General features: G+C 39.4%; 1 protein-coding gene across 1 annotated transcript in view; it reads right to left on the reverse strand.

The window, feature by feature from the left end:
- The window catches only part of zfpm2a (zinc finger protein, FOG family member 2a), a 153,480-nt gene extending 144,120 nt beyond the window's left edge, over positions 1–9,360 (reverse strand). The window contains exon 1 of the mRNA XM_064948072.1: positions 9,044–9,360. Within this exon, the coding sequence (XP_064804144.1) occupies positions 9,044–9,083 (40 nt within the window). The 5' untranslated portion in view covers positions 9,084–9,360. The remainder of the gene's footprint in view (positions 1–9,043) is intronic.
- Positions 9,361–15,623: the final 6,263 nt, after the last annotated feature.

The raw sequence follows: 15,623 nt of genomic DNA on the forward strand, positions 1-15,623 counted from the left end.
GGCAGGTAGGCAGTTCCATCACCATCTCACTTCATAGCTATTTGTTTGACATAGTTCAAACTGCTGGGGACTAATTACAGGACAGGAGAAATAACACTTTACAACCTGTCACTCTTCTCATCACAGCCTTTCAGGCTCACTTCTTCCTCCAATCGGATTTGCATAATCTCATTTAAAACATAATCGATCAACATCAGCCACTGACAATTGGCATATCATTCCATTATGAATATTTGCATGCATCCAGGCTAATCATATGCAGATATGCCCTCTGATCAGGGGGATGTAAACTGGGCTGTCAACAGCCCTACGCGCTTTGCTGCCACGCTATGCTGCCACGCTATGCTGCGAATCAACACATAGCCTCTTTAAAGTATTAACATGTTTTGAAGTTTGTTTTATATTTTCAGCACATTTGACATAAATTGTTGATGTATTTACAAAGCTTTGTCATTAGTGATTTTCCAGTGAACCCTTAGCAGTGCTGTGTGTTTTGTGCTGTTGGGCCCAGAGAAATGCTGATGTACAAATTGAACTGAAAGGCTTGCTACTTAATCTGCTGTAGCCACCTATCCCTTAACTACGACGTCTGACGTGTGTTATCCTTCATGCCCTAAGTTCTATCTTCCCCTGGTCTTGTCCTTCACAGCCTTGGCTAATTCCTGCCAAGAGAGAGACTTAAACGTAACAGCTATTAGGGCTTCATTTTCTGCCGTGCCACCTCATATCTTGGTCAAAAAATGATGTTGACTAAATCACCCTTTTTCAGTCACCTAATATGTCATGGAAAATAAAAACAAAGGACGTTGTTGCTCCTGTGAGGGTGAAATTGTAGACTTTTGTTATTACATCATGTTCACAACTAATTTTTACATTCACAGCTGCTAGGCTGAGTCACTTCCTCTATCCTCAAGGGCCTGGATTCAACCAAACCTGCACTGCAGGAAACTGGCACCCCAGAAAATACATTTGCAGTGATAATGCATGACTTTGTGAAAACACTGTAACTAATAGCGCATTATTAACACAACATTTGACCATTGAAACAACACAGAACTTATTTCGATTTTAATTGAAACATTTTCTCCCCACAAAATAGACATGAGAAGTGTATTTCTCCACAGTGGGGAAAAGTTTCCAGAGAAATTCTAGAACACTAGTGTCCTTGAACATTCTGCTTTAGAATAGAACAGAGGAAGGCAAGTGTCGATCTTCTAAGCTGTTTAAAAGCCCAAACAGAACCCATAATATCCATATCCATAATATAACATGACGTCAGACGACAAAAATCACTCCGATATTGGGGAGTAACCTCAGAAAAGCCCTTAATTGAGCGATATCTCCAGCCATCACGACAGATAACCGCGCAGCCATCACCAAGGTGAAAGGGAATTTACAAGTTAAATGAAAGAATTCATGATGTGTGGTGGCTCTTTTACTCCCTGGCTGTTTCCCCTCTTGGCAGGGTCCAAATAGAGAATGTTAAATGAGGCAATTGTGTCCTGAAGGCAAAAAGTGAGGGAGGAAAAAGCATGTTCCTGTGTGCTCCTAGCCTGAGGACTATTCTCCCGCTGATGAGGTAGAGGCATGGTGTGCATCCCAAATGTATCCCCTATATACTGTAGTGCACTATTTTTGACCAGGGCTCTGGCCAAAAGTAGTGCACTATATAGGGAATAGTGTACCAATTGGGCCATAGTCATAGAGGGACCCAGCAGATAGAGGGACCCACCAGGCCAACTTCCTGTGAGACCAGACCCAGGTCCACCTCCCTGACACATCATGATGATGCGCAGACCCACACATGATTATATTCATATCATATCAACATGCACATGGCAAAGTCACATCCTGGAAAAACTGGCCATATTCATAATATACACAAAGACTTCATCTGAAAACAAACTAGCCTACCGCTATGTTATCTACAATACAGTGTTTTAGGAACTGTGCACCATGATAAATGTGGCTGATACAGAGGGATATACCACAATCTGTCAATGTACTTATTATTCAATATGCCAAATTATATATGTGAATGTTTATGGTGTCGTGATGAAGAGAAGTGTCAGGATGTGTATAGACACTGGTCTGTAAACATTGTATCGTGTGTCTGACTTGGCATCCTATATAGTGGGAAGGATGGCATGTCAGATTCAGCCTATGTCTGTAGCAGTAGGACACGTACTGGCAGACAGCTATACAGACATACTCCGTGTTGACATGCTGACACTGATAATCAAAGCCTTGTTTGGGTCTTAAAAGGACGTACTTGAACAACAGCTGGACTAGAGGCCATAGCTATCCTATAATGGCCTTTGGAGAGTGATCAATATTCAAATCTTAACATCTCTGTTGTGATTAGAATGCAGCCCTCTTCTTTTCTCCCCTCCCCGAAACAACAAGAAAAAAAGCCTAAATCGATGATCTTAGAGTCTAAACTAGATTCCTAAGCAGTTTGCCACTCTCGGCAGCAAGATAAGATAAACTCTCTTTGACCTAAGAGATGAAGTTGCCATGACGATCAGGGAGTCCACTTTCTCTATTGATATTTTGCTGATGTAACAACAAATGGAACCAGATCCGGCTCCTGATAACTGTGATTAATTAATACACATATTGATCCGTACAAACTAGAGACAAGGCTATTAACTCAAACGGCTGAAAGTCAATTGTTACCTGGGGCTCAAAGGGCATCACTTGATATCAAATCTAAATAAACTGAGGAACAAACGATTAGGATTTGTTGGGGCACAATTACCTATTCTTTTATTTTATTTACAACGGCATGCAAACGAAAATGGACGTACGAGAGAACGTGTCCTTTTAATAGAAATTCTTTGAAAGGGACTCAGCCATCTAATCCTAACCCATCTCTGTAGCCAGCAGAGCAGCACTACAACTGAAAAACACATTTGTGATCAGATCCTGAAAAACAACAATCCATGTTGAATAATCTATTGACAACTATGAAGGAGCAGATAATGACTTGCAACAGTGAAGAGTCACTGGGATAATGGTGGTGGAATTACAGGAAAGAGGAAGACAAAGAGGAAACAGGAAATGACCTCCACCTTTTGAAACCAGCGACCCAGCGACCAAATGCCCACATCTCATTGTGCTGTTCAAGCTGCACTGCAGCACCACTGTAACACACACACACTCACACACTCGCTCACACACACACTCAGCAGCCATGCCAACTTCAGCTCAGCCTCCACTTCAGCTGGCAGTTTTTTCAACAAAGGAAACACACATCCATCCACACTCTACATTCCATTTCATAGTTGCTAATGTTATATCCAAAATGTGGCCTATAAAACGGGCGCTTAACGTCAATCTGACATACAATCGCAACAACAATACTTGAAAGTATAAATGTTAAATAAAATAGCCAGAAATCATGTGAAGACTGGAGACAGCATGCTATTTGCATACATTGGTGGTGCAACATCAGTGTTTGAAAAAGAGAGTGAAGGCGAACCGGGATCCATCCGCCAAGACGACGAGAAAAGCAACACAACACAAGCTGTTATTGGCAGGGAGCAGATGTTTGAGGGAAAGTTGGCATTAAACAACCATTCTTCATATGACAGAAATCTATGAGGAGCACAAGAGAGGCAGCGTGATTGTCAGGCGAATGAAAAAGAAACCCTTAAATTCGAGAGGCTGGCATCCAAACACAGATATGATGATTCCCCCCCAAAATATCAGACTGCTTGAGTTGATTTACAAGTTGATTCAGCTGTGACAGAGGTCAAATAGAAGACAGCACTTCTACTAGGCAGATTACCTTTCATGACAGAGCACAAGCCTAAAGTTGACCACAATCACCAGTCTCACACACACTCACGTATGAACAACACACACACACACACACACACACACACAGAAAGTAGGCGTAGGCAACCAATTGGTCAAATAAATAAATAAATGTCACCTGATATGATATGCAGTCTTTCTGAGCAGTCAAAAAGATCTACACCCTTAAATATAATACAGTAGTTATCCTTCTAGAATGAACATATACATAGTGTAGTTATAGTGTAGTCATAGTGTAGTTTAATTTCTGCACAGTACAAGTTCTGGACCCCACTGAATGGTTTAACAGCAGAGAGGAGCAGTCCAGTATCTGGTAAAGGGCTAGTTAACGCCACAACAGGAATTCACAAAGTCACAGGCAGAACCATGTACTGTAGTGAAGACAACAGTTAGGCCAGGGAAGAGTGCTAAGTCAATTTAATAAGCACATCTGACATTGGATGTCTTGTGCACGGCCCTCTCAACACCCTTCCAATAGGATGTCTCCATAAACAACACTGGGGGAAGAGGCTCCCTACATCATCTCGGCTCATCTACACGCCACCAAACTTTGGGAGCAATTTTACAGAAAAATGACTCTGAGGGGAGGCGTTTTCCATTCAGCTCTGTTCATATCTCTGCCTTCCTATTAAGAATCAAAATGTACCCCTCAGCGGGAGAGGTATGGACACACCACAGCATAGCACTAGGAGCCAAAGAGAGGTGGGAGGGGGGTGGGAAGGAGGGAGCCTTGAAGGAATTCACATATTCTCCTCTAATCACAATCCGCTGAGCATCAGACATATTTCCATCATTTCTGTCAAATGTAGCTGATCTGCTTTGGAGCGGCTAGCTGGCAATCTGGGCAATTTATTGGCATATTGGCACGGGGTGATAAGGCTAGAAACAACAGCAGCTAGCAGCTGGCCCACAGAGATGGACTGATAACATTGATATGTGCTCCCATACAAAACACCTCCTCCACTATCTCCCCTTTCTATCAAACTCTTATTACAATAAAAGTGTATGGGTTTTTATCCCTTTCTTGGGAGAGGAAGAGAGGCAAGGAGGGAGGGATACAGGGACGACCCAGAAATATAGAAGAAGAAAATCAGATGTAACGTTTCAGAGGAAAAAAACAAGGGGGAAAATACATAATTTATCACAGTATTATCGGGATATCCAGGCAGCCTAATCAAGGAGCACTGAGTGACTATTTTTTGCCTTATCATCCAAAGTGGTGGAAACGGAGAGGGAATTATCAGCCGGCTGCAGATTGCTGGGTTGGAATTTTAATGGTAATAATCGGGTTTCTGATGGTATATCTTCCCTGCTTATCTTTTCCATTATCTGTCCTTATCTCCCCAGTCATCGGAGCAAATTAATGGTGCTCTTTCAGCTTCGCCTTTTTATCACCGCTCAGAGAGCACCCAAGGGGAAGGAATAAGCAAAATATTAAAATACTGCATAAATCACAATTTTAGATAACGGCCCAATGTATGCAGGATGGGGGGGAAACTGTGCCCAACAACCTTTTTGTCCTTTAGAATGACTGTCTGCGCTGACTTTCTGTGCATTGCCTGGTTCCTGGTCCTCAGGCCTTTCACTAGCTCCTAGTTCCTGGTCCTCAGGCCTTTCACTAGCTCCTAGTTCCTGGTCATCAGGCCTTCCCTAGCTCCTAGTTCCTGGTCCTCAAGCCTTTCCCTATCTCCTAGTTCCTGGTCCTCAGGCCTTTCCCTAGCTCCTAGTTCCTGGTCCTCAGGCGTTTCCCTAGCTCCTAGTTCCTGGTCATCAGGCCTTTCCCTAGCTCCTAGTTCCTGGTCCTCAGGCATTTCCCTAGCTCCTAGTTCCTGGTCCTCAGGCCTTTCCCTAGCTCCTAGTTCCTGGTCCTCAGGCATTTCCCTAGCTCCTAGTTCCTGGTCATCAGGCCTTTCCCTAGCTCCTAGTTCCTGGGGTAGGACACATCGATGTTTCCTTTGACCTTTCTGTTTCTAACTAATGCTTTAGTTCTTTCAACACTGTATCCTCACTCCTCACCTCTCATTAACAACCTCTTACACATGACATAGTAATTCAGGCATGCCTGGGTCACAGTGGATATGAGGATGCTCACATCAAGGCAGTACTTCTTTGCTTGACAACAAAATTCAGAGGCATCCTCCTTGTGATTGGTTCTTACACAAGTGGGTTTAGCACATCATGCTAGGCTATAGTACACAGGTTTGTGCGTATTCCTCATAGATCAGCAATGCTTTCTCTGCTCAAAATAATCACGAATAGCAACACATGCATACCAATTACACTGTACTTATACCGAGCAGAAAAACATTTTTTTTTCATATTATTATTAAATTACAACAAACATCATTTCAATTGTTCGGTCTACATCAAAAGAATCTTGGAGCATTTGCATTTAATCTATAACCGGTAAGTTCATAATTCAGAACCATGATACCCACTTACATTTGGTAATCAGAACCAATTTTCTATGTGTTGTTTGAAAATATATTCATAGGTACTGAAAAATATTCGACTATCAACTTCTTAACTTGCCTAAAATACTAAAATGACAAAAAATATGTTCAAACTGTAAATGCATAAAACAAGCTGTGACCGTGAGTGACAAGCCTTTGAAGATCTTTTAGAAAATAGACATTTGCAGTAATGTATTGCCATTTTGCTGATACTGCAACAACAACAAAAATAATGTTTCAAAATCTTCCTGGAATATATAATTACATTTTGTTGACAGCCATATACAGTGCAATCAATTACTGACTAATTGTAACCACTACTAAGTAAATTCCTCATGCGAAAACAGAATCATAATTTACACACACACAGACACACACACTGTATAAATGAAGTATATATTTCTTCCTCGTGCTGTATCCACATTACCAATCACACTATTACTAGAATAACTATTTCACATATTGAAACAAAAAATATATTTTTGAGTTATCTAAAATATCTTGAAAGTGGACAGTACTCATTATTTTTTCTCATCATGTCTATAAGTCCGACAACAATGAGACATCCGAAAGGAGTCTCTTCCTACCTGCTCTTCAAATAAACCCAAGTCGTAGGACAAGGGATTCCCAGTGAATCAGCCCGACGTAAATGACATGGTCAATATAGAATAACCACATAGACAGTCATACAGCTAAATGACATGGTCAATATAGAATAACCACATAGACAGTCATACAGCTAAATGACATGGTCAATATAGAATAACCACATAGACAGTCATACAGCTAAATGACATGGTCAATATAGAATAACCACATAGACAGTCATACAGCTAAATGACATGGTCAATATAGAATAACCACATAGACAGTCATACAGCTAAATGACATGGTCAATATAGAATAACCACATAGACAGTCATACAGCTAAATGAAATGGTCAATATAGAATAACCACATAGACAGTCATACAGCTAAATGACATGGTCAATATAGAATAACCACATAGACAGTCATACAGCTAAATGACATGGTCAATATAGAATAATCACATAGACAGTCATACAGCTAAATGACATGGCCAATATAGAATAACCACATAGACAGTCATACAGCTAAATGACATGGCCAATATAGAATAACCACATAGACAGTCATACAGCTAAATGACATGGTCAATATAGAATAACCACATAGACAGTCATACAGCTAAATGACATGGCCAATATAGAATAACCACATAGACAGTCATACAGCTAAATGACATGGTCAATATAGAATAACCACATAGACAGTCATACAGCTAAATGACATGGCCAATATAGAATAACCACATAGACAGTCATACAGCTAAATGACATGGTCAATATAGAATAACCACATAGACAGTCATACAGCTAAATGACATGGCCAATATAGAATAACCACATAGGACTGTATTGTACAGTAGGTGTATAGGTGGTTGTTGCAAATGCTCTTCAACACCACAATTCACTACACTGCTTATAACAAGAAAAGTATGATGAATACGGTGAATCTTTGCCAATACAAAATGAAAAAAGGCACAATAAAAAGTCACCGTTGTTTTCAAGTCTCTAAAGAGCAGAACTAAAATGCAACGTTGCTATGACCACTGTTAGTACGACATTTCCACTGGGAAGCCTGCTAGGCCAGCCATTTCAATTCCATATTTGGAATTACATAAACACATTTCACAGCTTGTTTAAAATCACAGGAAATCAAATCCATATAGATCAATTCTGTCTCATGTCACATGGTATTTCACTCAAAGCGTTGGTATTTGAAGTGATTGAAATAACCCTTGAATTATCAGAGATCCAGAGGCACAATGCTTTGTTGAAATGGTGATGAAACTAACAACAAGTACATGTAGTAATATTAAAAACACTGTCCATTGCATTTTAAATATATATTTTAGTTATTATATTACCATGAACACTTTTCAGTATTTTTTATGTATATAACCTGTCCAGTTATAATTGTGTATAGCCAATTATATATTTAGACAGTGACACAATCACGACCTACTCTGCAGAATGATTAGGGCTCATGCTATTATTGTAAAAGTTTTAATTTAGGTTTAATTTATTTATACAGTTTGTGTGTGTGTGTGTGTGTGTGTGTGTGTGTGTGTGTGTGTGTGTGTGTGTGTGTGTGTGTGTGTGTGTGTGTGTGTGTGTGTGTGTGTGTGTGTGTGTGTGTGTGTGTGTCAGAAGGGGGACATTCCTCATTTGACTTAGGTTATTCAGTATATCTGACATTAGTATTACTACATAATTGCTTAAGATATAATACTTCATTTGTTTAATTGGAAACAGAATTCCAAGAAGACAGTTTGCAAAGGATATACACTCTTTAACTTTAGGTGTTTAATGTCTGTAGATCATATCAGCACATTATAATAAATCACAAGAATAGAATCCTGATTTGCTTGACATAAATATGTCAAATATTATAAAGTAACCTCTCCACTTTTTTAGCAAACACCAAGCAAACTCCTATATCTGTAAAAACATCATTTGAAAAGTCAGAAGATGGAACGCCTTTCTCAGCAATAGCATATGACAGAATATGATTGATCAAAAACATAACTAATTTATCAATGAACGAAACTACATCAACAGTATCAATTAAATCTGGGATTGCCAATTGACATCGGTGCTGAAGTGACTAGTCACTCACTAACCTAATTTAACTTCTCCAACAAGCTTTGGTAGATAACAGGACAGCGAGGCTGTAAAACTTACGTTTAATTTGCCTGGGGTTGCTCTGCTTCCTTCGGGACATGCCTGCTCGGAGCTGGTCAGGAGATCCAGGTGTAGCACTGACTGATCGATAGGTTTTGGTTCATCCAAGCACCGGTAGGGTTTGTGGTGGAAATTGAGAAAGAAAGGGTGACGAATTATGGACACTTTTTTCACAGAGTATGTCGCTCTGTCTCTTTCCTTTCTCTTCCTCTGATCTGCTCTATTTCTCTCTTGCTCGCTCTCTCTCTCTCTTTCACTCACTCTTTCTCAATGGCGTTCTCCGAGATGAGGCTGCACTGAGTTGCGATCCGCACGGACTGACTGGGGAGGTGAAAGCGTTTCGCGCTTTTGTTTGAAGATAAGGTTTGTGCCTCCACGGGTACCGTAGACACCGCTTCTTAAACTTGACTTTTAGCTTGTGCTACCGAAGTAGTGATTTCTTAATTGTTAATTACTAGTGGAATGTCACATTTTGTGGAGTTAGCCAAATAATACTCAACACATTTTGAACCACCAATATTTGGCGCGGGTTTTGGATATGCGTTTGCCGGTGTATTCTAATTCCCACCATGTCAAACTTGAAAAATTTCCGTTTTAGTTTTTAGATAAAATAATTAGACAATACCACATTAGTATGAATATTTAAGTTATCTGAAGGATATATATTTTTTTCCATTTATGAAACCCAACTGATAATTTCATAGGCCTAGAGAAAGCATTAACAGCTAGCTGTACAATTTTGCACACTGGACACAGATTCTCACTGCACACACACACACACACACACACACACACACACACACACACACAGCTAGCCTTGTAATTACCAGATAAACTCGCGAGATCAGGCAGCTTTTGAGTCAACACATGCACCCCTTACATTGTTCTGGACACAATGACACTATAGAAGCCTCAAATCATTTCATTGTAGGAAAAGAGAAGCACATTTCATATTCGTTGAGTTATTACAATTGCATAGTAGACCTACTTTACAATGTAAAATTAGTTGAATTCCAAATTGTACCTCCATAATACAGTTGCTGTAGCCTACCACCTTGAGTAAAAAAAAATGTAAAGCCCCCCAAAAAATGTTATTGTCATGACTCTGACTTTAAGTAGCATTTCTTAAACATTCACATAAACTAGAAATGTACTTCTTCAATTAGCCAGTTGAACTGTCAAGTAAGGCAAGCAAATCGCCTGTGAAATGACCCAATCCAGGACTTTGAAATTGGGATCTGAGACTAGGCTATAATTGAAAGGGTTAACTAGTCAACTGTGCTTCATCCTAAAGGGATACTTCTGGATTTTGGCAATGAAGCCCTTTATATACTTCCCCACAGTCAGATGAACTTGTGGATATCATTCCTGTGTCTCTGTGTGCAGTTTGAAGGAAGTTGCTAACGAGCATTAGCACAATAGCTAACTAGCATTAACGCAACGCCTGGAGATCTATGGTAACTGCTAGCGTGCTTGTAGATACCATAGACTTCCAGTCATTGTGCTAATTGAATTAGCATTGGCTTGCAAACTACCTCCAACTTCCTGCATACTGGATGCAGAGACATACAAATGGTATCCATAAATTCATCTGACTCTGCGTAAATAGATAAAGGGTGTCATAGCCAAAATCCAGAAGTATCCCTTTAAGGATGGAAGCATTATCTGCTTTATTTCAGTTGGCCCCTGCCACTGCCATCACTTTCCATATCCCAGTGACCAACATGGAACTTGCTTGCTCTTCCCCGGGTGACTGTTAGACAGTTCTTATCATGGTCCAGGGTTAGCTAAAATTCAAGTACAGTTGAAGTCGGAGGTTTACATACACTTAGGTTGGAGTCATTAAAACTTGTTTTTCAACCACTCCACAAATGTCTTGTTAACAAACCATAGTTTGGCAAGTCGGTTAGGACGTCTACTTTGTGCATGACACAAGTCATTATTCCAACAATGGTTTTCAGACTGATTATTTCACTGTATCACAATTCCATTGGGTCAGAAGTTTACATTCACTAAGTTGACTGTGCCTTTAAACAGCTTGGAAAATTCCTGAAAATTATGTCATGGCTTTAGAAGCGTCTGATAGGCTAATTGACATCATTTGAGTCAATTGGAGGTCTACCTGTGGATGTATTTCAAACAATAGTATGCAAGTATAAACACCATGGGACCACGCAGCCGTCATACCGCTCAGGAAGGAGACGCCTTCTGTCTCCTAGAGATTAACATACTTTGGTGTGAAAAGTGCAAATCAATCCCAGAACAACAGCAAAGGACCTTGTTTAGAGGAAGCAGGTACAAAAGTAGCTATATCCACAGTAAAACGAGTCCTAAATAGACATAACCTGAAAGGCCGCTCAGCAAGGAAGAAGCCACTGCTCCAAAACCACCATCAAAAAGCCAGACTACGGTTTGCAACTGCACATGGGGACGAAGATCGTACTTTTTGGAGAAATGCCCTCTGGTCTGATGAAACAAAAACAGAACTGTTTGGCCATAATGACAATCTTTATGTTTGGAGGAAAAAGGGGAGGATTGCAAGCCGAAGAACACCATCCCAACTGTGAAGCACGGAGGTGGCAGCATCATGTTGTGAGGGTGCTTTGCTGCAGGGGGGACTGGTGCACTTCACAAACTAGATGGAAGTTATTTATATATATTTAAATAAAATCTCAAGACGTCAGTCAGGAAGTTAAAGCTTGGTCGCAAATGGGTCTTCCAAATGGACAATGACCCCAAGCATACTTCCAAGGTTGTGGCAAAATGGCTCAAGGACAACAAAGTCAAGGTATTGGAGTGGCCATCACAAAGCCCTGACCTCAATCCTATAGAAATTTTGTCGGCAGAACTTAAAAAGCGTGTGCGAGCAAGGAGGCCTACAAACTTGACTCAGTTACACCAGCTCTGTCAGGAGGAATGGGCCAAAATTCACCCAACGTATTGTGGGAAGCTTGTGGAAGGCTACCCAAAATGTTGACCCAAGTTAAATAATTTAAAGGCAATGCTACCAAATACTAATTGAGTGTATGTAAACTTCTGACCCACTGGGAATGTGATGAAAGAAATTAATTATTCTCTCTACTATTATTCTGACATTTCACATTCTTAAAATAAAGTGGTGATCCTAACTGACCTAAGACAGACACTTTTTACTAGGATTAAAAGTCAGTAATTGTGAAAAACTGAGTTCAAATGTATTTGGCTAAGGTGTATGTAAACTTCCGACTTAAACTGTACGTGTTTCAAATTTGCCCTCTGAATGTAATTTCCTACATTACTGTAAATTACACTGTATCAAATTACAAATGACACTAAATTAAATCAAACTTTAAATACATTTTCATTTGATTTAGACCTCTTCTTTCACTTAGATATTTGGTTGAGATGGAGACGTGAATTCAACATATAATTGTTTTATTTGTAGACAAACTGGAATTAAAGCCAGACTAATTCAGTGGCACAGATGAAACTATCCAAGCAGATAATTCATCTCCTTCAAATTCTGATATTTGGTTGCCAAACACATTTCAATATCTCTAATTATCTTCACATTTGAAATCAACCAGAGCTTGAAACCCTAAGCTTATTGTATTGTCTATTTTTAGTGGAATTCTGGGTTGAATTCAAACAATAGCTGTTGATGACTTTGAAAATGCTATACAGGCCGAATTAACATAATTGATGATCGATAAAGAATGGTCACATTTAATTTGCTCTCTTAAACCCACCCTTTTTAGTGACTTCAATAGCAACAGTGAATCTACAGTATTTCATTTTTATGTGGAGATCTCTCAACAATCATTCTCACAATAGCACATTGGCAATAGTCAGTATCATAGCCAAGCAAGGCTTGGTTAAAACTTTGGATGGGAGACCAAAAGCTAGCGCTACATTGATCAACTCTCCAGTAGATGCCTAATTTTTTGTTGTTGTGATAGTGGATATAACGTTGGAAATCTGACATTATTTTAAAGGTACAAAATCAACATATTTTGTGCAAGGTTAGTCTATGCTGAAATGTGGTTACCATGATGACATCATCCTGTGGTGGAAATTTCACCCTCAAAACAACGTTGATGACTTTGTTCAAATCCAATTTCTTTTCCACATAGATTCCACGTCACAATACGTTTCCAAATTACGTTGAAACAACGGTGATTCAACCAGTTCTTGCACAGTGGGATGTCACTTATAGTGAGAGAAAAAGATCCCTGGAAACACATCCTGCTACAAGCAGATAGCAAGTTATGGATGAAACAGAAATGTGACATACCTGTTTGATAGTAACCCTGAATGATACAGTATCTTCTCATCTTTTTGGCGAACCACTTTGGAACATTCTAATCTTTAAGGACATCTACGGTCATTTTTAAGACAGAACAGGTTAAATCAAAGTATAGTGTGATCGTTTACAGGAAGGTGTACCCATGGCGATAGGGGAACAAGAGGAAGACTAAGTGCAAGGCCAGGGCAGCCACCTGAACTGAAGGCAAACAGCAAATCTGAGAAAAATGGCTTTACATGTTTTGGGGTTCTCCTGCCAAATATGTTGTCGGTAGATAAGTGATAATGCACTGATGTATTATCTCACCGTTTTTGTTTTTCAGTCACTTTTGCAAATGTTTCAGATGTAAGTGGTATATTTTCTAACTCTAAGTACAAAACTCTAAACTGATAACACTTGTAATGCCCACTATCTTATGTTCATAACGTTTGATTATGCATTCATTGGGGTTTCACACATCTGTCACCCCTGAGTCACTCATGCAAAATCAAAATTTCTGTGAAATACCATGAGAACATTTTGTTTAGTCACCAATACATCAGATAATGATAGGCTCAGCATTGAGTCATTTTAACTACCATGAAATCCAATAGCAAAAAGTACAATATACACATTTCAAACCTGTTCTTTTTGAAGTGATGAATAGTAGACTGTAAATATCATTTTCCATACAGTATTTGACTATAACTTGACATGCATATTTTTTTAATGATTTTAATCCAATGGCAAGTTGTGAGCATGTTGAGAAATATGTTAGTCTTACATTATCCTTCTAAAGTACATATGTTAGATAAATCATCAGAAATAGGGGTATTGTAAAGCAGTTGGCTACTGTAAAATGCAGCACAGTGTTGTTTTCCATTTCTGCCCCATGCAACATTGTACAAGATCACTTTCTTTTTTTTACGTGACTTGTCAACTGTTACAGTATCGCCTGTCTCTCTGCTTGAAATGAATCAGCTTACAGTGTAAATTCAGACACTGAGTGGAATACACTGTTATACACTGTTATATAAAACCCAGCTATTTCAGAAGTGCATTGTACACTACACTATCATTTCAAATGGAAGCACATAGATTGACTCTTTCCACTTTGACATTGTGAAGCACATTGGCCGATGGAGAATGATGATGAAGTATTTAAAGCCAAACCCATTTATGATTTACCTTCCAACATAAATTGATGTCAAATTGATAGAAATGTAGACTGTTCAGATATGTTAACTAGGCACTACATAGTTTTGGGTTCAGTAGTTAGCAGTTTTGAGCAGTTTGATTAAGTGCTAGTTAATTGTATTGTTAACAAAAGACAAGAAAATCATATCAAAAGTAAAGTGAATATTGCATTTTCAAAAGCAGATACTTAGATTTAATATATATGCAAATTGAAAGACTGATTTGGTGCAATGAACAAGTGACTGTTAATTTGTTTGTTGTACTCAGACAATTTAAAATGTGCTTAGAGTTTTGAAACATGAGCAATTTTGATGATCTGTTGTGCTAGATTTTTGTGCTGTTATTTACCACATACCACAAAAATTGCACAAGTGATTGAACAAAAACTGTATTATGAAGTAATATAAACCATGACCACTGATCTGACCTATGACCCCTAAAATGCTGATACTGCCCTCTGCCTTTCTATGACATATTTGGGTAATGCAAAAGCAAAGTGCACAATCTAATATCTAAATGTGTTTATCCAACTTTCTTGGTGGTCTCATAGTGTGTGAGGGGCAAGGCAAACTGCAGTAACTGCAGTCTAAACAGAGCGGACCAAAGCCAGAGTGCAGTAACTGCAGTCTAAACAGAGCGGACCAAAGCCAGAGTGCAGTAACTGCAGTCTAAACAGAGCGGACCAAAGCCAGAGTGCAGTAACTGCAGTCTAAACAGAGCGGACCAAAGCCAGAGTGCAGTAACTGCAGTCTAAACAGAGCGGACCAAAGCCAGAGTGCAGTAACTGCAGTCTAAACAGAGCGGACCAAAGCCAGAGTGCAGTAACTGCAGTCTAAACAGAGCGGACCAAAGCCAGAGTGCAGTAACTGCAGTCTAAACAGAGCGGACCAAAGCCAGAGTGCAGTAACTGCAGTCTAAACAGAGCGGACCAAAGCCAGAGTGCAGTAACTTCATTTAGTAACTTCACTTACTGCTGTTTGCCTTGGTTGTGACTTGGATTTTGTAGTTACTGAAAATTTGACACCACTTGTTTTCCTGAAACGGAACATAACTGAACCAGGACACTTTGTCACAAGATAAAACAGATACTACATACTTCAATTTTAACTAAAGTGTAGT

This window comes from Oncorhynchus masou, chromosome 30, assembly GCF_036934945.1.
Source record: "Oncorhynchus masou masou isolate Uvic2021 chromosome 30, UVic_Omas_1.1, whole genome shotgun sequence".
NCBI classification, from domain to species: domain Eukaryota; kingdom Metazoa; phylum Chordata; class Actinopteri; order Salmoniformes; family Salmonidae; genus Oncorhynchus; species Oncorhynchus masou.